General features: G+C 45.9%; 1 protein-coding gene across 1 annotated transcript in view; it reads left to right on the top strand.

The window, feature by feature from the left end:
* The window catches only part of LOC119372437 (zinc finger protein 337), a 75,622-nt gene that overhangs the window by 37,745 nt on the left and 12,559 nt on the right, over positions 1 to 25,318 (top strand). Inside the window, exons 4-5 of the mRNA XM_049420243.1 lie at positions 1,673 to 1,795; positions 13,628 to 13,723. Coding sequence (XP_049276200.1) covers positions 1,673 to 1,795; positions 13,628 to 13,723 — 219 coding nt within the window. The remainder of the gene's footprint in view (positions 1 to 1,672; positions 1,796 to 13,627; positions 13,724 to 25,318) is intronic.

The following is a 25,318-nucleotide window of genomic DNA, read 5'->3' as shown; positions in this document are numbered from 1 at the left end:
TATGCAGCTGTTTTTGTGATGAACAGACTCATCCTTGAGGCCTGCATCACTGGGCAGCCTACCATTTTCTTGTTGTTTTGCGAGATCAGGTTATGTGTAGAAATAATGTGATGCTTTAAACCACGTCTGACTGAATTGAGTGACTTTAGGACGTGCTTTTTTTTTGTTCACTTAATGCCTTTCTAGTTACAACCTTTGGAGAATGCTTACTTCACGTTTGCTGCAGGCACATGTTTTTGTCTCCATTATGTGTTCTAGTTATGGCTGATGACATTTTGTTCTTGCCTTTGGCATGCGAGATTCAGAGGTATTACGTTGATGTGTTGAAGGCCTCTTTCTAAATCTGCCTTTGTGTATGTGGTAGCTGTTTGCCCCCTTTTTGTGGATTAGCTCTTCTGTTATCATCATCATCCTAATGCATTGGTTAGGGCTGGTTGGTGTGACATTGCAAGCACCCGAGCAGCATTTTGGTGGTGGTGAAATGCAGACTTTGATTTAGGTACTCCAGCTAGTAAAAATTAACTCTCTCTCAGTTTGTTCTGCATAAAGTATTAACCAACTTGCCCAAAAACATGTCTTAATAAGACACTAGTATCTTGTTTAAACTGCTGTGTGTGTGCCAGCATCACCTCTTGCCTTGTCTCTATTCAAGGAACAATATTGAGCTGGCCTCTGGGTTGTCATCGTATCATCTCTCCACTGTGCTGTTTGTTGTGATGTGCTGCAGAGGCGGTAGGATTCAGTTTGGGGCTTATTTTCGTCCCAGTGATTTTCATGGACTTTGTCATAATGAAGCTTAGTGCTATGCCTTCTGATCACCATGTGACTCAGCCATTGTGAGTGCCATCTATTTGCAGTTTGCCTGCTCGTATGTCAAATGCAACGGTTGTATTGTCATACAATTCACAGTGAGCAACATTATTTGATCAAGAGGTGTTTCTACCCGCCATGGTGGTCTAGTTGTGCTCAACTGCTGACCCGAAGGTTGCGGGATCGAATCCCGACAGGGCGGCCGCTTTTTCCGATGGAGGCAAAAATGCTTGAGGCCCATGTATTTAGATTTAGGTGCACGTTAAAGAACCCCAGGTGGGCAAAATTTCCGGACCCCTCCACTATGGTGTCTCTCATAATCATATCATGGTTTTGGGACGTTAAACCCAGCAATTATTATTATCAGAGATGTTTCTGTAGCCCATCGTACCAGTTGTCTTTGTCAGGGCGACAACTGCTTGCCTTGACAGCACTTGTGTAACTCCTTCTCACAGGTTCACACTGGAAGAGGGAATGTGTAACCACAATGAGGAAATTCAAATACAGAATGGACTTTAATAGTGGCGATACTGTGGGTTTTTTTGGTGCTGTAAGTTTCTACAAATAGCTGGCTCGACAAAAATATAGGTGTTAACCTTTTGGCCTTAGTTTCGGCCGAAAATGGGAAGAAAGACGCTTGAGCAGTCGCGTCTGTCTGCCCCTGCCTTTTATATTAGAGTGAAGAGTTCACTGTAAAAGCAATCATCAAGGAAAGCAGTTGTCACCCCAACGAAGATGGGTGAATTTGTTGCATAATGTTGGCTCAAGCATTGTCCATCAGTTTGCCACTGTTGATCTTCGAGGTCTCCACTGTGCTGTAATCATTCATCCTTTAATGTGCAAATTTCGATTCTGCTTGCAGACAAGACTTCTGAAACGCCTCAACCCAGAACTTCGAGACAGTGTGCAGTCCGAATCCTCCGTGTAGTGCTCGAGCGCCATGGAGATTCGTGTGCAGAGCCCCCCGAGTCAAACGAAACTCCAGGTAAACGGCAGTCAGAGGCATAAATTTTTTTTTCTTGCCATTTATGCAGTATAATCTTAATAGGCCATCACAGAAGCGGCAAAAGAAAACCTAGCTGGTTACAGAATATGCATGATACAGCAGAACACAAATGTGCAGGGTAATACATTGACAGGCTAGAGAATATACCCTAACCTTGATATAACGAAGTTGTACTTACTGCTGAAAACTCCATTATACTGTGAATTTTAAGTCGAGATTGTCCATCACCTCATTTTGAGTATACTGAAGTGTGGCAGCCGAAGAAGAGAGTGGAGTGGCTTGTCGCCAGAGTAGAGGCTGTACTCGAAGCGAGGAAAACTCTGGCTTTTATGCACGACGCGGTGGCAGACCTAACAACTTGTCCGGCTTTCTGCATTCTGCATGCGCAACGGCCAGCTACCGAATGAAAACCAGCCCCGCTTCATTGGAACATTGTGACATGGTTGAGGATTCCTGTCACGGTAGTATTATCTTCCTTTCATTTCATTTATTAATACTGTCCGCCCTGTTGTAGGTCTATTACAGGAGTGGAAGGTACATTGCAATGTTATCATGCACTCAATGCATGTACAGAATCATTACTTTTTTTTTTAGAAAATATAGTACAGTACAATAAATAACACTCTAGGTGATCTATAATATACTAACATAACACTTATATAGCGACAATAAAAATGTAACTAATATAGCAGCCACTAGGATATAGTTGAAAAAGATACTGCGACAATAATAGAAGAAACACACGCATACATAAATAGGACACTTACAAGAAAAGTCAGATAACTAAATGTGGTCATTCTGCAATGGCTCTATGGAAAAAACTAAACTTGAAGCATTTATTCAGGGCAAATGGCGGGGGTATAAACATACTGTGACGATGTCGAGAAGTTTCGTGATACTTAATTTCAAAGTATTGGGCATGATTAATTTTTATCTGCTGGTGTATAACTTGGTAGAGGAACTTCAGTCGTTCAAAAGAGCCTATGACCTTGAGCGAGGAAAGGTCTCCCACGGTGGGCGCATTCCAATGGAGGCAAAATGCTAGAGACCCGTGCACTTAGTTTTAGGCGCACGTTAAAGAACACCGGTTGGTCGAAATTTCCGGAGCCCTCCACTACGGCGTCCCTCACAATCATATCGTGGTTTTGGGACGTAAAACCTCAACAATTACAGTTCAGACCATTTATAACGTAACCACTTAAAGTGCAGGATCGGCTATAATGCCATTTGTTTTACTCCCGTTTACCCTCCCATAGAACTGTATTATACGCATACCGTCTATTGTGCAGTCCCCCGAGATGGAAGACTGGTTGTAGTGCGGTTGCCGGAAAATTCTCAGAGAAGCGAGGGTGCAAGCGCGCTTCTCAGCGGAGGTGCACCAACCAGGGGGAGAGAAATGACGGTGTATCGAACAAGGAGGGAATGTGGAGTGAACGAACAAGGAGCGGGGGGGAGAGGAAAAAAGGTGCTGCATGACGCAGGCCTGTGGCATGAGCAGGGGGAGGCGACAGACAAGCCTTTGCCCCCTTTGCTGCGGCCGCTTGTTGTGCGTGCGTTCTGTGGCTCCACTCCGAAGGGACGCAAGCATCCACATCAAGTGTGCGTTAGCGCTGTTTGGCTCTTCGGTGATGTCTGGAAAATAGCGTAGATATCGCGCGTGTGACCTCGATTCCCCCTCAAGTGACAATGCAAGATGCGATTGAGCCTTTGTCACCAGCAGGTGGACTTACAAGCTCTGCAGACTTTTGCAGGATAGTTGCCGTGGCTGTTCTCCCGACCGCAAACCGAAACTTCGTTTCACGCGTGCTGCCCTTGGTTTAGCTTGTGAGTGCAATCTCTTCTACGCCCTATGTTCGTGTTGTCTTGGACAAGCTTCCCGCAACGACGTGCAAAGTGGCAATCCGGATGCTAAGCCTAATGAGCGCTAGCTGCCTCGTCGGTAGTGGCCGCAGGTAATCAAAGTTGTGCTTTGGTGACGAGTCAACGACACGTTTTACATTTGTTGCATTTGGGAGGGTCGACTTGCATCTTAACAAAAATGAGCACGTGCATGTGCAACACTTGAGTAGTGAAGCATGGTCGCCAATATTTCTGACATCATGTGCCTGTAAGATTGAAAGCATGAGGAATTTCAATTGCAGCTTGACTTATAGTTTCTGCGCAGTTTGGTACTGCAGCAAAGTCCACATAAACGAGGAGGTTCAAACCGTTAGTCGGGGACTTTCTGCTGTGGCACTTTTTTTTGTTTCCTTTGTTCGTTATGTCTGCAGGCAGGTCCATGAACGTTAACCTTTCAACATTTGCTAACTTAAACAAATACAAATTTACACCCAAGTCACATGCCTCGATTGTCCGAAACACGTGACTGCCTATTGGTCATGTTTTGCACGTGTTGAGCCTTTGAAAAATGTTGTTTTGGTTATAGTGTGGTACCACTTATAGTGCGGATATTCGCGAATCCAGTGACTTACGTTATAGGCAGTGTATGCCTATTGTTATTATTACTTCTTCAGTCCACAAGTTAGGAGTCAGAGCTAAATGCATAAACACAATTTTCAGTATACATACAGAGGGCAAAAGTCTGTTATTAAAAGTGTGTCTTTAGAAAGCTTTCTTTTTACATCCCTAGAAACATTCTGGTGTCACTTCTCCGTTGTGTGACTAAAATAATGATACCATCAGAAGGGATATGTAGGAAATGGCTGAAGTACTTCTGTGTTCAATGATGATGATACCGGCCCACATCTTACGGCATTTGCCACGCGTTGATACTGCTGTCACTGAGGAGGGAATTCTGTCGATTCCACTCACTGAAAAATCATCTGATAGGCGGGATGCCTAATGCTTTCCTGCACCAATATGCTGAATAGTGTGCTTCTATGCAGGGAACTTCACAGAGATTCTGAATGCACCAGAAAAGCTCTAGTTCTGAAAGGAATTGATCCATCCATTGTTGCCTCTTATAGGCTACTTTCTGTGTGCATGTGCCAAGGTATTTGAACTGGGGATTGGCAAATAGTAAATTTGAGGCTCACAGCAGATTTGCAGTGAATAGTGATTTGGTTGAATAATTTCGAATCGAATAGTTCGAATAGTATATGTCACCTATATGAAGAAAAATGAGCATTTTTGTCATGACCCAGCTACTTGCACAATATTTTTAAGAATTGGAACTAGGCACGTGCGAATGTCACTTTTTTCATTCGAAGTGAAGTGGAAGCAACATTGGATAGTTGCAAGGTTTGAATAGCAGTAGCGTGGAAGTTATGACATGCCTTAAATTCCACTCTATCATGTACAATCTTTAAGTTAACCCATACCGTACCTTTTAGTTACACTTTCTGATGCTGGTGTTCCCTGGTACTTCCTTAGTTGAACTTTGTGCTTCGTGTGCTGCCGAAGCCACATAGACAGAAGCGTGTGGTCGAGATCTGCTCTGCCAGGTGCCACAATGAGCCCAATCCGATGGGTTTCTGAGATGCAATTGCTGTTTATACTAATTTCTACTAATTATATGACTTCAATTTTAATTTCACATACCTTTATATCCACTCCATCATATACAACACTTAGCCTAACCCATTCCATCTCTATTATACTAACGCGGTAGGGTTAAAGAGCTCATTTCGCAGAAATCCTGGTGTCGGCGTCATTGGTTGTGAGTGAAAAATCATCATCTGGTCTGTGACCGAAAAATCGGAAAAGATGCAAATAAAATAAACATTAAAAATCTTAGGTTCGAGTGAGAATCGAACCCAGGCCATCTGCATGGCAAGCAGGTGTTCTACGACAGAGCTATGCTATTGCTTGAAACTGCTTCAGAAAAAAACACTATATGAATGTCATGTAGTGGAAGTAGTCTTCTTAACGCATGTAATATTGCGTGGCAGGAGCGTAGAATCGTGCCAGGCGTCAAAACATGTGAATTGCGCAACGAGTGGGCGTTTTAAAGGCCCACCCATTACAAAGGGCTCAGGCATATTTAATCATCATCAGCTGCAAAAGCATCAACAAAGTGGGGAGCTGCGTAGGTTCGCATGTTGCCTTACGGGCCCTTCGCTGATTCTCAAGAAGAAGAGTTTGGCGTAGTGGGCACTTGACAACTGTACTTGCACTAGGCATTCAGAATATTTTGAAACGGCCAATCTTACGTGCACAGTCATTCGTTTCCTTATGGCACGGTTGAGGCATGCACCAACAACCGAAGTCAGGCTAGCAATTGGGAAGGCAATGCGCACGGGGCCCGATTTTGCTATTGCGTTCTACACTTGAAGGCAAAGCTGAAGTGTGCTGCAAGTTTTTTTAAATATCTTTATTGGGGTTTTCACACAACTTGCACTGGCGCTTGACAGGGTGGTCTGGAAGTTAGCAAAGGGTGTCACTCAGCACTCGTGCCACTAAAAATATATATAGTCAAAAGAGTCGAGGAAGGAGTGAACGAAACACCAGGCAAGGGCCAAGTGTATAGCGGGCCGTTACAGGTAATGACGAGGGAGATAGATCAAGAGAAGGAAACGATTTGCTGGAAAGGAAAGAGAAAACAAAAAACTGGCGGAACAGGGAAATTCGGGAGGCAATCGAGAAGTGACGTAAGGGATCACGGGAGCGTAGACAGGCAAGAAAGGCGAACCGGCCACAGTACGAAGGCAACAAAAAATGGGAAATATATCTAGAAGAAAAATGTGTTTTGCAGATATTGGTCGGTGCAAAGATTGAAGGTGAAGGTGATTGTTGGTTGACAGAAATCCAGCAAAAGAAGAAAACTGCACCGGGGGTATTTATTATGGGACCACATAAAATCGCCAGGTAGAAAGTTTGCCACAATGCAATGACATAATGCGTAAAATGGAAGAAACAGATTAGAAGGGTATGAGGCACTAAGTTACATCCACAGGGTAATAGGTGATTTGTTTAGAAAGAACAGGCAGGGGAATTCCCCTGGTGAGTACCATTATGAAAGAGGATGCAACAGAGGGAGAGATGAAGCTGGAGAATTTCAGCTGGAAGAAGGCAGAGGAAAAAAAATCCAAAGCGCTTTGCTTTAGGTTTAAATGGGGTCCCCATTAGTCTCATTAATGAACTAGGACATAACAGTAAAGAACCACTGGTGAAAACGGCTGAAAGAAGCTTACAGGACAGGCAAATACTCGAGTAGTGGTTTCTTGCCCACCTTTCTTTCTCTCACTTCAAAGGGTCCCTCATCTATTCCAGCGGTCCACAAGGGTGCCCAAAAATTCATGGCTGTGAGACACTGCACTAGAGTATTGGCGACAGAATAGGACGCATTTCATCTACAAAGGCAAGGCAGAGAAAGACGCTGTTTGCTCAGCTGACCATTACATTGTACACACAGGTGATTCAAGCATTGAAATTAAAAATAGAAACATGGGCAGAACATGAAGCCAGTCCTGTCTTATGTGTTTCTTTCATCCTCGTCACTTTCACCGTTTACGTGCACTGCTAGAATCAACCAACTCACCCAAATCAAGGTATATTGTTAACATAACAGTATTTTGGGAGAACTTCAGAATGAATTTTAAATCAGCAGACAGTTAGACGATGACTTATTTGTTCTTGTGCATTGTATGGAAATGTCTTGAATAGAGAACAACAGACCTTTATACATGGCTTTTCTAGACATCACTGGGGCGTATGATAATGTTAATCGGGAAATTTTATGGGATATCAAAAGAAGTGGGCATAGACGACTGTGTGCAGCTTTTGAGGGAGATATGTGGAGAAAATACACTCTGTGTAGAATGGCAAAGAATGAGCAGCAAAGAGAACGTTGAAATTAACAAGGGGCTGAAGCAGGGATGTCCTTTATCCCCGCTGTTATTCATGCTGTACATGGTGAGGATGGAAAAACTGCTAGAAGGCGGCAACATTGGCTTTAATCTGTCACACAAACAGGCCGGCATGATGACTGAGCAGCAGCTTCCAGGTTTACTTTATGCTGATGATATTGTCTTATTTGCGGACAGCCGAGATGATATACAGCGGCTGGTGGATACATGCGAATGAGAAGGTGAAGCTCCAGGACTAGGACTTAGTGCAACAAAATGTAGATTGCCAAACAAAGAAAGGCAAGAGTCAGGGGAAAATGGAAGCTTCTGAGGAAAATTCGTAAACAGGGGGTCTGCTGAAGCTGACATTTCGACAAGTGGACTTTTCTTCAAGGCTGCAACAAAGCCTTTAACAAGAGACGCCTGCTTGTCAAAACGTTGGCTCCTGCACATGCCCTGTTTACGAATTTTTCAAAATGTAGATTGATGGTATTCGATCATCCCAGTGATCAGGCAGTGTGAATACAGGGCAAAGAAATAGCGAGGGTAAGCGAACCTTAAAGTATGGATAAATTAGGGTGATAACTACACGGAGGTACAGGAAAAAACCTCGGCAGCAGAGGGAAAGAGGAATGCTGGAACAACGAAGCACAGAGCATTATTTGGATACAATAGGTACGAGATGCTTCGAGGTCTGTGGAAAGGTGTAATGGTTCTGAGGCTTACATTTGGGAACTCACTGGTGTGCATAAGGTCACATGCACACCACTGTGGGACGCCTCGCGTTGGGTGCTCACGGGCAGACGACAAATGAGGCTGTAAAGGGCGATATGAGATGGGCAAGTTTTGTGGCGAGGGAAGCTCAGAGCAAAATAAGGTTCGAAGTGAGGTTAAGGAATATGAAGGATAGTAGATGGGCAGAGAAGGTGTTCTGGTATTTGTATAGGAAGAGCGTGGACACACAGTGGAGAAAAAGAACTAGGAGGCTCACTAGTAAATATACGGCTGGTAGTGTAAGCAATATGTCAACAAAGAGCGTTAAGTGAAGAGTCAGAGGCAGAGAGGATTTATAGGACAGCGATGGAAGAAAAAAAAAGAATGGCTCTGAGTAACTACCGAAAAGACCAAGACGAAATAAGGAGGGAGCATTTTATCATAATTCAAGGGAAAGCGTCTTACTGTTTGAAGCGAGGTCGGGTCGCCTTAGAATGTAAGCAAGATTCCGTAAAGAAGAACAATGCACATGCTGTGGGGAAGCTAAGGAAACGATGAAGCATGTTTTAATTTAATGTGAAGATATCTACCTAGCTGTATTTTAATAACACTTTTGCTTGGGCAAATTGGTGTGATTTAGTAAACACGCCTTCTGGGCGCTAAAAAAACAGATGCAGAGAAATACACAGAGAGCCAACTGCCGACTGATTTTATTGAAAACAGAAGATGAGGCGTGGTGCCATTCTCGCACGTGCGCAACACAAAGGATGTGACTTAACAATGTAGGCTTATCTTTGCCTTCGAGATGTTTTACAACTTTTGAGCAGGCTTGAATTTGCCGTGCTGTTCACATAAGGAAGCGTCACAAGACACAAGAGGAAAGCAATAAAAAAAACAAGCTTGAGATGTTCACTTGCATGGTCAAATGGGCTTTAAAAGATAACTTCAGGCGTAAAGAATACCAAACTCAGAGCTTCTAATGCAGTGCCTTGTTAAACTAGCCAAGCTGCCGTGTATGTACGCCACAACATTCAAACGGTGCATTCGGCATGATCAATGCAGCGTGAGGCCTTGTGGACAGTTGTTGGGAACACCTACCATGTCACCACATTCTAGGATGTTGCGGGGAAGCTATCAACTGAGTGTTCGTGCTCTCGGCTGGTGAAGTTCGATATGTCCACTTTACATCCAAGACCACTTGAAATAATGAAATATGAATGCGATCATATGGAGTGACCTTTATTTTTTTCCAAAAACACACACACACACACACACACACACACACACACACCACACACGCACGCACGCACGCACGCACGCACGCACGCACGCACGCACGCACGCACGCACGCACGCACGCACGCACGCACGCACGCACGCACGCACGCACGCACGCACGCACGCACGCACGCACGCACGCACGCACGCACGCACGCACGCACGCACGCACGCACGCACGCACGCACACACACACACACACACACACACACACACACACACACACACACACACACACACACACACACACACACACACACACACACACACACACACACACACACACACACACACACACACACACACACACACACACACACACACACACACACACACACACACACTTAGCGTTAAGGAACAACCTTAACGTTTCGAAAAGAATGGCGACGTTCCTTTTATCAACGACACAGGCATTACTGTTGACAATTACTTATTGCTTTTAGAATTTTACCTCAATGTAACCTTTATAATGTTCAATGAAACGCCCTACCTTCAGCGGCAGGGAATCTGCATTGGTTCGTGTGTTGCACCGGTTCTCTGCGATATCTTTTTGGCTGAAGTAGATGGGGACTTGGATAATGCTTTTAATGGGGGGGGGGGAGGTTCTAAGGGTTTTTAGATACGTAGACGATTTTTTAATTCTTTTACAGGGAGACCTTGCATCCCCTGAAGCTATTTTAAACGTCTTTAAGAGACTAGGACGAGGCCTGTCTTTCACTGTCGAATTACCACAAGAAGCTTGTCTGCAATTTTTAGATTTGAGCCTCACGTGGAACGATCAGCACTTTTGCTGATTTTTTCATCCCCGTGTTAAGAAGGAGCTGTTGCCGTACGACTCTGCCCACTCAAAGATTGTCAAGAGGGGTGTAGCCCCTCTCTGCTTGGAATCGGCGCTGAGGAGGTCCTGCCCACACAACATGGAATGTAGTTTCCGTAATCAGGTTAGCCGATTAGAGGCTGCTGGCTTCCCTCGATTGGTCATCAGGGCTGTTGCTGAATCACTGCTGCAGAAGTTTAAATGTGGAACACGGAAAGCGACGACTGCTACCCAGCCCTCAAGGATTAGGCCACAAGTTGTGCCATATATCCATAAGCTCTTGCACAATTTCAAGAAAGTCGTGGGTAGGCACAGTGTACCCATGGTCTTTTCGGCGCCCGAGGAAATCGGGAAGTTGTGCCAACGTCTTTGCGATAGCAAAAAGCGCGGCTGCGAGAAGAAGCATGAGAGGCCTTTTGTGAAATGTTCCGCGGGGGTCGTGTCTCGATACCCCTATCCTGCAGCAAGGTATACATCGGTCAAACCGAAAAGGGTGTTAATGACCGGTTGAGAGAGCACGCCCAAAAATTAATAACACAAGACAAGTATGCGCACCTGGTTGCGCATGCTGTAATGTGTGGCTATGACGCAGGATTCTCTGAGGCAAAGATTCTGGGCAGAAGCACAAGGAAAACTGCACGTGAAGTGTTAGAGCTTTTTTGCAGAGAAAACGGCAAGGACCGCTCTGTAAGCACCCCGTCTCTATCTTTGTTTCCTAGGGAAATTCAGTTCATCAGTTCTAGACTGTGACCAGAAAGAAGCAGGAAAGAAGGTGTATGTCTTGTTAGTGTGTGTTTTGACTTTATCTGATGTTATGCGCGCATGTGCCGCTTGTATATATTCAAAGCCTTCGTGCGATGAATAAATCAGTTGGAAGTGAGTGCTGTACATGGTTGATGCCTGGGTGTGTGTGTGTGTGTTTGTTACTCTAAGTTTTTGAAAATGATCTACCAACTAGCCCAACAACAAGTTCTTATATATATGAAGTGACATGGGAAACATTTGGTATGGGCAACAACTCTATATATATCTTTTGAATATATTGAGGTTTGACAAAATAAATACCTAATTAATAACTAAATAAATGAACAGGTAGCTGGTGGCACACATTCATTGTGCCTTAAATGTTCTGCATTATATTGCCACGTATTGCAAGAATGGACAAACACTGCTTTATTGTAGTCGAACTTGTGCCTGGAAAAGTAGATGTGAAAAAATATCGGCAGATCCCATGCCTTATGGGAATCTGTTTCATGTGAAGCAGTCAACGAGTACTTCTATGCTGCATTATGGCTTTGAGCCAAGCGTTACGAGATGGATCGACGTGTTTTTGTAAGTGTAGTAACTGTGTGCACATCGTGGGCTTACCAGGCATGTCAGCAACACTGGCGTTTAAAGGGTAACATATCATGCAACGTAACGTCAGCACCTCACATTAGAGTATACACTCAAACCTCGTTATAACAAAGTCACATCTGTCACGAAAATAAATTTGTTATATACGAAAATTCGTTATAACCATTTATTTGTAACACTGTATTTATGACAAGACTATTCTTCATTTACTTCGTTATAACCGATAATTCGTTATATCCGTGTTCGTTATATCGAGGTTTGAGTGTACATACGTCAGTAAATTATCAAAACAAAGTGCACTTTATGGTGCAGTCATGTGAATATCGTACGTAACTTTCGTTAATGTATTCCTCCGGGGTCGAGCAATGCTTCAATATAACTTGCTGAATCATAGGAATTCAAATGTAAGGTTTATTAGACTGATATAAAAGCTGAGCCAACACTGGAACCACAGGCGTTAATGTGATATGATGCCTGTATCGTAGGAATACATATGTAGTGTTTATCACTTTCTTGTAAAATTAGATATCCAGCACCACAACCACAATTGATGTTGCACTGACATTACGCCTGCATAGGCTGTTTTCCCAAACCAGTTTATAGACCTGGCGTGGCTCTGTGGTAGAGCACCTGATTGCCCCGCAAAATGCTTGGGTTCGATTCCTGCTGGGATCCTAATTTTCATTCTTTCCATTCATCGCGTCAACGCTGCCAATATCAGTTTTTCTTACCGCTGTCGTATTTAAATTACCAATGTCTGTTCTCGCCGTTCCTGGGTAGTAGATATAAACTGTCGATCACCTGTGGCGCATACCTGTACACCGTGGCCCGTTGTAAACGGTTATGTGCCGCATGTGTCTGGAAGAAAGGGTTTGACGACGTACGTGACAGGATTTTCGTGTTATTCATGTCATGACCCGACAGTCATATTTGTCAAATCCTCTTACCCTCCCATGCCGATTTTGGTCTACACCATTAAAGTTAAGGAAGCGATCATAAGAGGACCCAGACTTAGGCAGGCAGGCAGGCAGGGCAGGTAAGGCAGGTAGGTAAGGTAGGTAGGTAAGGTAGGTAGGTAGGTACGCTCAAAGTGGCAAAGGTTCGCTAAGAAATGCTTCGCACCATTGTAGACAGCGGCTCGCTGGATCTCTTGGTAAAAAGCTTATTCGGAGCAGTCTGTGGGGCAGTATGTTTTGTACGACTAAGGGTGTTCAGAATAATGGTCAACAACGGGCATAGCGTTTTAATATTGTGTTCCATACAACTAAATGAAGTTCAAAAGAGTGCTAAGCTGGGCTAGTTGGTTCATGGTAAATTTACAGCGCGAAAAAATGAGAGACATTTAAGCATAGGTTATGCGCAATAAGTGTTGTAGTTGCCAGTTAGCGCTTGTCCTGTGTAGTATTTCTTCTTCTGTCTCTCGTTTTTTTGTGCTGTAAATTTACTATCAACTGAATGAATTAAACAGACAATTAGACCAGGGAAAACACACAGAACGTTAGTTGTCTTTAACTGCAGTTGCGACTTAAATTGAGATGAATTGAAGTGGACGAAAAATCACCCTTTCCGTCAGCAGGATCTGAACCCACAACCTTCTAATTACGCATCAATTGCTCAAAGATTGTGGGTTCAGATCCCAAAATGGAAAGGGTGATTTTTCATCCACTCGAATTAATCTCAAGTTACATCACAATTAGTACACTACACTCAAAGACAACATTTAACATCCTCTATGCTTTCCCTTGCCTAATTGTCTATTCAATTCAATTTAGTTGTGTCTGACATATAAACGAGCCCCTTGGAAAAAAATGCCCCTTCGTGTGTTCCACAGAAGAATGATAAATTTGTTTTTTGATGCAGCGAACCAGCAATCAGAGCCTCCCACTGAAAATAAAGTTTCACACTCTCCTCTGAAGATGACTCTGCGGCCACCTGCCAGGAAACGTGCTGCGTCAGGTGAGATCATAGCAGAAACTGTGACATCATTATCGCAGCCTAGTTGTGTCTGCTGGAAAAGGTGGGCCTCAATATTCCAGTGTGGTCTCCCCTGTTGAATGGCAGTGGGCAAGGTACAATTATTGTGTGTGCACCTTGCCCATTATATCTGAGGGACCAGTGCACTGAGTTGAGTTCGAGTTTGGAGTGCTGCCACGACATTTCTGCCATAGCAAAACAATACAAAAGAGTTGCAGAGGATACCTAAGCATACTCTTGTGAGATGAGAACACAAAAGTGTTTCTTTTGGCTACGTTGGTGTTACAGGGGGATGCAGCATGGTGTTGCCGAGTTGTGTTGAAGGCCAACTGATGCGGCGGATGTTGATGGCCACATGTTGCCAGCATCATCGCGTTTACATGGTGTGCCGACTATTCTTGTGTGCTTTCCTTCTCCCCTTCGAGGGGTGTTACATTGGTGAGAGTCCCAAACAGCGCATGCGTATTTCAGTTTGGGTGTGATAAGGGTCTGACAGGCAACTAGTTTCATAAGGGTAGGAGCCAGATAAAGGTTTCGATGTAGACAGCCAAGAGCGTGGTTAGCTTTGTTAGTAACGTGCATTTTGTGAAGGGACCATGTTGACTCAGAAGAGAAATGGACACCTAGGTACTTGTACGCACTTACAGATGAAATTTTCGAGTTTAAATTGGGCACCTTGGCGTCGAGTAGTGCTGCTGGCGACGAAAGGGAACCAGCAATGTTTTATTTCTGTTAAAGGGCGTTAATGAGGCGGTCTACTGTCGCCATTTTGTCAGTAGTTCAGATTCAGCCACCAGACGACATTGCTCAGTCATGTTTGGAAAAGGAGGAAAAAAAAGGTGCTCGTCAGCTTTTTGCAGCATGCTCCAGTCTGTCCGTATTGCAACTCCTCCCTCGTCTTAGGGGGGGTGGGGGGTGGTAACAGTGTTTTCTCAACAAGAGCTCCTTGGGTGTAACCATAATCTCCTTTGTGATTTTGTAAATATACACGATACCCCCTCCCTGAAATATGCCCTACCGAGGCAACGAAAGAGTGGGGATTGACCGAGGGCTCGCTTCTTTTTGTTAGACACAACCTACTGGAACCAGCAGACAACGAAGCTAAGGAAGGGGACATTATTTGTTTGTTTTAATTGTAGTATATTAATTATGACAAAAATGGAAAGGAATCAAAGTCGATGAAAAATCAACTTGCAGCAGGTAGTGACTGACGAATCCGATACTATGCCCATTCAGCTACTGCTTTCTCATCCACTTTATTGGGTGCTTCTGTAGTCCTGGGAGCACTAGCCAGCACCGCTCGCAGCAGTGACGGCGAGCATGGAACACTGTTTCGTTGTCAGCTGGCATCACCATGCACATGATCTTATTACGAGCTGGAAGCTGACCACTAAACCCTCGTATACTACCTAAGGCATCAAGTCTGCCAGAACGAGGCCCTCGTTACGACTTCGTGGTAGCGGCACCGTCCAAACACTTTGATACCGCCTGCAGCCTGGTCTTCGAACGTCATTGATTTCACCGCCTGTTTCATGGGGGAGTCTGTTCGGGAGTATGTAACTGTACTTGCAGAGCTCACGGTGGTGTGCTCATTTAAATCGCAACAAGAATTATAACGTGACCAGTTTGTTGCCATTGTGTCCTCGCACAGCATTCAAGAATGTGTTCTGTTGGAAGTGTCTTTGCATTCTTTCAACAAAGCAGTTGTTCTCGCGAGTCAAATCGAGCATACAGCTGCGGAAATGAAGGAACTTTTCATTTCTTGGGGCGGCAAACGGTATCTGTGCATACTTACACACAAGGCAGTTCATTGGCGCAGTCACCACATTCACGGCTGCGTGCTTGAACTTTCAGTCAGCATGACAAGCCGAACAAGGCAGCTACGCACGGGAGCCCCCCCCCCCCCCCCCCCCATCTTGAGAGTGCTGTCCATCATGTTTGCAGCAGCACACAACTTCTGCCCACTGTTTCAGATGTGGCTCTAGCCAGCATCACGCTTTATGGCCAAGCTGCTCACCTAAAAGGAAAGAAAACAAATGTTTCTTTCGTGGCCATATCAGGCATTTTCAAAATGTTTGTAATCGGGAACAGTCCTAAAGAGCTGTTCACGAAGTCATTGGAGGAGGAAGCTGTCCAGGTTTTTTGGTTCAATGGTTTGTTGCATATGGAATTCACATTAACGTGCAAGTCAAGCAGGTCATTTTGCAATTGTCAGTCGATTCAGGCTCTTCCATTTTCATTCTGTTTGGAAAGGTGTTTGACTAGCATTTCCCTGGTATGTCATTCTGTGTCGTTTCGCGAGTCACACTTCTGAGTTACTCTAAGAAACCAGTTTCAGTTCGAGGCTGCTTCTTTTCTTAGGTCTCATGCAAGGATCGCAGCAGATTGCATCTGTTTTATGTCAGCGAATGGAGCGCTTTTCTCATTGGCTCAGATCGTATTAAGGCATTGAAGTGTGCATTGAGGGGTCTTGACTGCAGTGCTTCCAAATGAGCACGGTACCGTCGGCAAAAATAGCCCTGACATGTTTGGTTGAGCCGCCCACGCTGCTGCCACCAGCACTTTAGCAGCAGTTTAGCTCGCTCTTCACAAATGAGTTGGGTCTTGCAAATGGTTCTAATCACAGATTTAAGACGTGCACATTCGTCAAGGCCTTCTTCTACGGTTGCACCTTCACCATTTGCCTAGCTGGTCAACCAGTTGGACATTTTGTTTTGAATGGGGGTGTCCCACAGGGATCTGTGCTCGCACCGGCTCTTCCTAACGTTGCCCTTCTCCCACTGGCATGGAAGCTGACGGCAATACATCACGCAAAATGCATCACGTACGCAGATGACATCACCCTTTGGTCAGCGCATCCTGAAATGAGCCACAAGGTCTTCAAGGGGCCCTCGACGTAATTCGTGACTAGTGTGCCCAGATAGGGCTTGCAATCTCCAGAGAAAAATCGAAGGTTATGTTGGTCACGAACAAGCACGGGCGTCGTCTACTGGCATTCTGACATCTGCAGTTAATTTTGGATCAGCAGCTGCTACATGAGGCTTCAAATCTCCGCGTGCTTGGTGTGGAAATTGCTGCCGCCGGATCTGCAGGACGTTGTGTCAAGAGTGAAAAACAACAGACTGCAGAAACAATGCATCTGATATATGACACATTGTGAAGAAATCTGGTAGCGCCAACAGAGCTTGCCTCCTTTGGCTCGTCTACCGTGCCCAGTTTCATCACCTCACGACGGCCGAATGAGCTCGCCTGGAGGCGATTAACCACAAAGCCATTCGTGCCATAACTGGACTGCCATGTATCCCTGCATTGACAACACTGCAACAGGAGCCTCTACTCAACATTCTTGATGAGTTAGTGCATCGGCAACGCTGTTCATGCAACCTTAAGCCATCAACATTCTGCCTGGTGTTATGACTGACAGTGGTGACACATCTTTGAGAGTGGACTGGTGATGTGTTCCCATACGACTCGGGACACCTTGACCCTTCCCAGAAGCGGGCTCTCCGCGGCGGGAAGTGCCCCACAAAGGGAAGAGAATCGTGCAAGCTACGATGGGCAACAGAGAGCTGGCACCGTCTTCACAATGGGCCGCTTTGACATGTTTCGGATGCTACGGTGCCAATCGAACTCGTCTGTTTTGACCAGAGCAATTGCAGGTCACTGTATACTCTTTCCTGCCTTTCTTGTCAGAGGCGGAGAAACTTGCTGACATCCTGTTGTCTCGGCTGACCCCACGTAAGTATCATTGACTACAGGAACTTTGCTGCATCAACGAGTGCAACGACCCGACCGCGACAGTACAATTAGCGGGCGTCTTGGTGGGTGGTGTCGTGTTGCATGGTTGGCTGCTATCAAGAAGGAGGAGCCAGCCTGAAGTATTAAAAAGGACGGTGCTGAGTGAGAGAAGACGCTCTGTGCCCTGAGTTAATGGCTCATCCAATTCGCTCGTTGCTGAAATCTTACCTTTTCACTACGTAAATGAGTGTACAAAAAGTGCCAGTAAACTTGTTTGTTTTCGATTTCCCAACTTCGGAGCATCAATTCCTCAACCTAAAGACTAACTTACGCTACCAAGTGGAGTCCGGGTACGATGCAACCCTAACGTCGCAACACTGGCCACTGCATTGGTGTGGTACACAACTAATGAAATTCACAGTCCAGCATCAGAAACAACCACTATCGCTTTATGGAACAAAATGCAATTGAGTGAAAAGAAACCTTCTGGTCACCTTTACAGCTCGGTTCCTCGCCAGGCAAATGCCCAAGTTTCCTGCCTTTATCGTGCTGATAACCGAGATGATGCCACTGTCTTTGTGTACACACTGACGCCAGTGTTAGTGGCACCACAATTCATACCACTCTTGTGCACCCATTAATACCAGAAGCTGGCCAGGCATGCTTGTATTGTCACGTGGTTGTGACGTTGAAGAAGGCAGCAGTTGGCATGTTCAAAATGAAACTCTTCATTCGGGTGCACTTGTGCCCAGGAAATAAAAAGTTCAAGTACAAGCAATATACACTGTACACTGATAGTGGCGAACAGAACGTCGGCCGTCTGTAATCCGATCAGCAGTAAAGCGCGTTGGCCTTTTGTACCTGTGGCATTGAAGATTCCAGTGTTATCGTTCGTGGCCGAGTTAGTTCACGTGTGGTGGACAGTGTTAGTGGAAGATACTAAAATAATGTGGAAGGCTCCCACACACTCGGGCGCAGTTTGCACAAGGCAGTTGTTTTACGTGTAACGGATCGGTTACATAAAACTTTAAAAGGTGCACATAGCATGCCCCCCTCTGAAAAAGCATCGTCCCGGTGCTTATAACTGAACATGGGAGGAAAAAAAATATGCCTACACGAAGAAAGAACAATAATAAAGCGAGAAGTAGAATCCTCAGGTTTGTTAACACACGTATAAAATGGCTTAAGATGAACGACATGGACAACTTCAGGTCGTGTGCGGCGCCGCTGAGAGTTCATAATGCCGTCCAGGACAACCTCATGTCCAGCGAGCCAAGATGTCGGCATACCTTGTATGGCCCAAAGTAACGTCAATGTTTTTCACAGAGTCCACGTCGGTGTATCAGTGTCGAGACCCAAACAAGGTCTCCGGGTTGGCATTTCGTGTTGCGTGGTCGAAGATTGTAGTGACGGCTATCGACCCTCTGGTGGTTTTTAATGCGCAGGTGGGCGAGCTGTCGGTCTTCGGCGTGCTGCAGGTAGGCACAAAATCGTGATTTTGTTCGTCGGTGAATTTCGGCAGCATAGCATCGAGCGTCGTTGCTGGGTTCCTTTCGTAGACCAACTTGTATAGCGTCATCTGTGTCGTTTTGTGTACGGCTATGTTGTATGCGAAGGTCACGTATGGAAGGATGGCACCCCTTGTCTTCTGCTCGATGTCGAAGTACATCGCCAGCATGTTGGCGATGGTCCTATTTAGACGCTCGGTGAGGCCATTGGTCTGTGGGTGGTAGGTGGTGGTTCGGCAGTGGCTTGTCTAGCTGTATCTCAAGATTGCCTGAGTTAGGTCAGCGTTAAAGGCCATGCCTCGCAGGTAAAGGCCGCCTGACGCGGGCATGGAGGAGTTTTGCAGTGGACTATGGCGGCGTAGCCGAGTGCTTGGGGCTCAGGCTGCACTGGTTGAGGTGCTCACAGTGATAGCTGGATTTCCTGGTGTACGACGTCGGCAGTCGAGTCCACTTGAGGCTGTGAGGATGGCAGTAATTTCCGCAGCTCCAACCACACGATTGCTCTGATGGTCTCGCGCAGATCGTCGGATTGCAGCGCTTAAACCTCCCCGTAAGTCTTTGTGGGAATATGGCGCTTGTACTGCCTGGTATGCACTTCAAGTGCCTTTTCGATCATCGTGGCCTCCGAAAAAAATTCCGAGACCGTCCTAGGCAGGTTGCGCGCAAGTCCAGCAAAAAGTTCTTCCCTCACTCCCCGCATCGGGAAGTGAATCCTTTTTTCCTCGGACATGGCGGGGTCGGCGTGGCGGAATAGGCAAGTCATTTCTTCAGTGTACAGCCTGACATTCTCATTTGGGAGCTGTGCATAAGTCTCCAACAGGGTTTCGGCTTTTTCTTTGCAGACGATGTTTGTAAATGTTCCAAGGAATGCGGCGCAGAAGAGATCTCAGGTTGTTAGCGTGGGCTCTCGGTTCTGGAACCAGGTCCTTATGCTATCTTCAAGGGCAAAAGAGACTTGGCGAAGCTTCTCGTCACAGTCCCAGTTGTTGAACGTGGCGACCTGATCGTATGCCTCCAGCCAGCTTTCTGGATCCTCACATGGTGATCCCCGGAAAGTTGGCTGCTCTCGGGCTGATGCACGACGACCATTGTAGGCGACGACACAAGGGCTGTTATTGTTTCAGTGGTCGATGTGACGGTCTTGGGCTGCCTGGTGTTTTGGGAAGGCGCCCATACTCTGGCTGTTGTCCCTTCTGCCTGTAGCTATTTTTACGCACTGGGTTGTCTTTATCGTTGCCTTCTTCGCGGCGTGCGCTTGGGTCGGCGCTTCATAGGGGCATCTGGATCATGAACAAAGCAGCACCTCTTCCAGATGTCACGGGGTCATGATGTTGAAGGAGGCAGCAATCGGCACATTCAAGATGAAACTCTTTATTCAAGCGAACTTGTGCTCAGGAAATGAAAAGTTAAAGTACAACCAATACACACTGCACACTGATAGTGGTGAAAACATTGTCGGTTGTCGGTATCTGATCAGCAGTAAAGCACGTCGGCCTTTTATGCCTGTGGCATCAAAGATTCCAGCGTTATCATTGGTGGCCTGGGTAGTTCCAGAATAAACTACAGTAGACTCTCAGTAAACGGAAATCTGTTAAACGGAACTGCTGCTTAAATGGAACAACTGCATCTAATATAATTGGTTTCGTACTTGGATTCTGCACTCCTTTTCATCTCTCAGTAAACGGAACTCCTGTTAAATGGAACGCATTTTCCTGGTCCCTTCAGGTTCCGTTTAACGAGAGTCTACTGTATATTGTTCGTGTGCAGTGCATAGTGTTATCGGAAGATTCTAAAATAATCTGGAAGGTTCCCGGACACTCGGGCACGGTTTCCACAAGGCAGTATTTATATTTGTAATGGACCGGTTACATAAAGATATAAAAAGAAGTGCGCATGGCAGTATCGTGCCGATCCTGCTGCACCTGCACATCCTGCCGAGCTTGCTGCTATGCATGAGGAATCAGCCGCACTGCTTCTGTGTCTTCATGCTGCTAGATATTCTCAGCTCATCATTCGCACTGACTCTACGCAAGCTATCCACAATATACGCAGAGTGTATCGGTCTACATCTCTCGCATAGCATTCACCATCTTGCTGCCTCCACAACTGTACGGATATGTGTTAGTGGTTGCCTCGGGCCGCTTTGCTGAGCCATGTCAAAACTGATTTGGGAAGGTTCGGCACACCCCCTTCTGCATTTTCCTGAAGATGCTCATGGACAGATGCTCCGGAAATCCTCGGATGTAGCACACAAGCTCATACCTCCATGTGGGTCCGGCCTCCCTGGTGGTTTAACCCATCGAGAGGAGGTTACATTGCGGAGGCTTCTTGTCAGCGTTAGCGCTTACCCCATCTGTGACCACTCTCTGGGACCAACATTACTGCAGCCCATATGGTCCATTGCGGCCGTTTCATGACTCCCCAGTCTGCAATGTGACTCCTTAGGAAATACATAAAGCTCTTATTTCCAGCGCGTATTGAATGCTGGTCGGGACTCCTCACTGTTGGGTTTGCACTCAGTAATGAGTGTCTGCCTGGACTTTTCCGGCATGACCGTACTAATCTCCCATGTCTGTGTTTCATGTGCGTTGTGGAACCTTGCAGAGCTCACAAAATGTATGAGTAAAGATATTATAATGTTAGTTGCTAGCGACATGAGGGTGATGTCTTGCGACGCCAAAAAAGGTGAAACCAAAGTCTCGAAAGTGAAAAAGAACGTTATAAAAACTTAGTAAGGGTTTTAGTTAATAGGTGTATAGGATAAACAGCATAGTAAGGATTAAGTTGAGTGAAGCAAAAGTTCAGTTAGCCCTGTGGATAGTTCATTAAAACCTCGCCAAAAGGGCCACTTACACAATCAAAGCACAGAAAAGTGCCTAGAGGTCCACCGTAACTGAATATCGGAAAGTGATTTTTCTTGGATGCATAGCACCAATGTGTTGGGCTAGAAAGGAGTATACTTACCACGTGTTCTACTTGATTAGGATTAATTAATGGTCTGATTAGACCGTAGAATGCCTGTAGCTTGGCTGCAAATAGAGCTAGGAAGACGAAGTTTGAGGTGTAGGTATACGGTAAAACCTAGGTTATACGATCACAGCTCGTACGAATTTTGGGGTGATTTGAATTTTCCTGTGGTCCCGGCCAAGTTCCATTAGCCTGCAATGTAATGTAGTACAGTTGTTGCGAACCGATTTTCACCCCGCGACGTTTGATACAAACGTACACTAGCGTAAAGATACTTACAGGTGCTGCCTGCACTGTCGCGGAAGACACAGAAACCATTGCAGGCGCGGAAATACTGGCTGCGCGACCATCAGCGGTGCTTCGTTGCCTTCGAGATTGTGTGCGCAAATCTTGGAGTCTTTAATGCGCTTTCGTGTTTAGATTACAGATGGCATTGGCGTGGTCTTCTTTTTTTTCTCTCTCTCTTCGGTCTTTCCAACACGTCGACGCATGCTGCTGTGCTCGAGGCAGCAGCGTCGCTGTACTGTGTTAAAACGTGCCTGCCACGTCGATGCAAGCCATGTCCTCGCAGTCGGCCGTCCTATGAAAGGGGGACGAGGACCCCAAGAGACAAAGTGGACGGTCTTGGCGAAGGCGCTAGGCCTCGCTGCGTACGCACACCTGCCAACTCCGATTTGCATGGGAGACTCCCGCATTTTGAGCAAACCTCCCAATTGTACGGGCACGGCCGTAAATCTCCCGAAAAACACCAGCAGCAAAATAACAGCAACAAAGGAAACGGTTCTAAAATTTTCTGGCCTTCATCTATCGCATGCAAAGTACTTCTTAAGTCACTTTCGCCGCAGTACTCCGTTGTCATGCGGAAAAGCGTGCTAAGATTACGAAGGGGTTATTAGCGATCACGGGTCACAACACATCTGGTTCATTAATTACACACGCACACATGCACGGTATATTTACGAGTACAGGTATGATCGCTGACATCTCATCACTTTACTGGCAATCATCAGAGCTGTTCATGACCTCGCTGCGGCCCTGAGAGACAATAAAGAAAAACATATGCCAACCTTCTTTTGTCGCATACTAATTTTTCACGCTTTCTGGTGATACGAAGTTCGGATGATACGACTATTTTTGGTGACCCCGCAAGATTTGTATCACTAAGGTTTTACCGTACGTTCAACAGTAGACTGCAGTAGTGCACGGCACCCTACGTCTCAGTTGAGAGTAAGGGTGACATCACTCACTGCCCGCGCGTAGTGTGCAATGTGCACCACTCCATTTGTTCTCGTGGTGGCACTCACATTGCGCGTGCGCTCGCTGGTGCCAGCTGCACTTGCTTGCGCCCCACTGCACTCAGGTGAAGTGCGTAGCTTGCAGTTCTCACTGTGCTGTCGTGACTGCACTCGTATCGTGCCCTCCTCTCCTTCCTCCGCTACTCTTTGTTCGCTGCTTGCTTGCGCCGGTGCATTTGGACACGTCAGCAGTGCCGAGGCACAGAATGAGCTGTCGCAATACCTGCTTGTACCAGCTGACTACCCACTCTTGCAGACGAACTTTAAAAATTTGAACGAACTTTTCCTCAAGTACAATAACACAGCAGTACCTTCAAGAGCTTCGGTGGAACGGCTCTTGAACATTGCCAACAAAACGCTCACGAAAAAAAAGCGTTTACCTGTCGGACACCAACATCAAGATGCAACTCAGAGTTCAAATAAGCGATTTTATTAACTTGGGAATATGTATTCTAGACATATTCCTGCCTCCTCCTCCCCCCCTTTTTTCTTCTCTTCCCTCCACTCTCTCTCATCTTTCTGTTCTGAAGTCCAGGGTACGACGGAAATCCGTCTGGTAGGGAAAGTTCATGGCGGAAAAATCAAGCGCCGACACATTGGTGACGGTGAAAGATAAGCTCGCGAAGATAAGTTTCCTGGTGTCGTGTTGTATAAAGGATACCGTGCGCTGATTGTTGACACGCATACATTGGGGAAAGAGGCAATTTTGCAAAAAGATTAAAGCAGCACAAGAACGATGTTAACAAGAAGCACATGGCAACAAACGCGTTGGTGGAACACGCAGGCTCCACAGGCCATGACGTCAACTGGGACAACACGAGCATAATTGGAAAAGAAAGAATGAAGACGGCGAGGCTTTACCTGGAATCCCTTCATATCCAAACAAAGGTGCACACGCTTAATTTAAACTAAGGCCATCTGCCCGCGATCTATACCCGTTGCTTGCGTCACATCATGAAGCGCATGTAATCGGCCTTCTTTGGAAAAAAAAATTTCATTCATTGTGAAGAAGGTCCCTGTAGCGGTACCAAAACGTCTTTGTGTATGTGTTTTAATGATTGGTCGGTGCTTCATTTTCCCGCCGTCTTTCTAATCTCCCTCCTCAATACTATCCCAGTGTAAGGTAGCCAACCTTTTCTACTTAATCTCCCTGCCTTTCCGTTTCCTTCCTTCCTCCCTTTCTGAAAATCATATTGTGATATGAAATCAGCGTTCAATAAACAGCTATGTATTGCTTCTTTCAATGCAGTTTCTTGTGCAAGACATTTAGTTATTGGTGCATGTGAGTAACTTGCTGTTTGTACATTCAAAGCATCCTGACTGCACATTTGAAGACCGAAGTTGACAGCGCTATATGTGTTGCACTTGTAATGGACCAGCACTAGTGTTGCAGTTAAACATGTTTGCAGTACGAACATCCAGTGCTCAATAAAAAAAATTGTCTAGGTGCGTTTTCATACGTTCATTTTACCTCCATATTTCCTGCTGCCAGCAGTGTTTTGTTCTTTTTGTTTTTTTGTTTTCACCTGTTTTGTTAAGATTAGTATCTCTGCTGTTCCGAAAATAAAAATCAAAGTCGAGACTCAACTGGAAATGCGTTAAAATTGCATCTAAAGAGCACAAGGTGGCTGTTAATCTTGACCGAAAGTGTGACGTCTTCTAGTGCCTCACGGCCGATAAAGCGCGGCCGCTCGCTGTTGGGGATCGCATGAGGGGATCTTCAAATAACCGTGGTTTCCCGCACTACAGAAGCACAAGAAATAATAAAGAAAGCATGCTTTTGCCGGGCTTTTCGAGCGCTGCGACTGGCCATCGCCTCCTCTAGAAAGATGCCTGCGACGTCGCACGCTTTCCCATGGGGACGGGAGGTTCCCCGTAGTTCAGTGCTTTCTCCGCAAGGAGCGCTCGCAGCCGACACTACTACTTCTGCTGGATTCGGAAGTGACGCCATCGCTGCCGGTGGCACGGCCGCTCGGCCACAACGGCAAGCATTGCCTCCAAGATGGCCGTAGGCAGTACTTTAATCTCAGAGGCTACAAGGTTTAAAGCAGCCGCCGCAGCGAGCGCTC

This window comes from Rhipicephalus sanguineus, chromosome 10, assembly GCF_013339695.2.
Source record: "Rhipicephalus sanguineus isolate Rsan-2018 chromosome 10, BIME_Rsan_1.4, whole genome shotgun sequence".
NCBI classification, from domain to species: domain Eukaryota; kingdom Metazoa; phylum Arthropoda; class Arachnida; order Ixodida; family Ixodidae; genus Rhipicephalus; species Rhipicephalus sanguineus.
The sequence above is the reverse complement of the archived record's forward strand: the minus strand, read 5'-3'. Positions and strand labels throughout refer to the sequence as shown.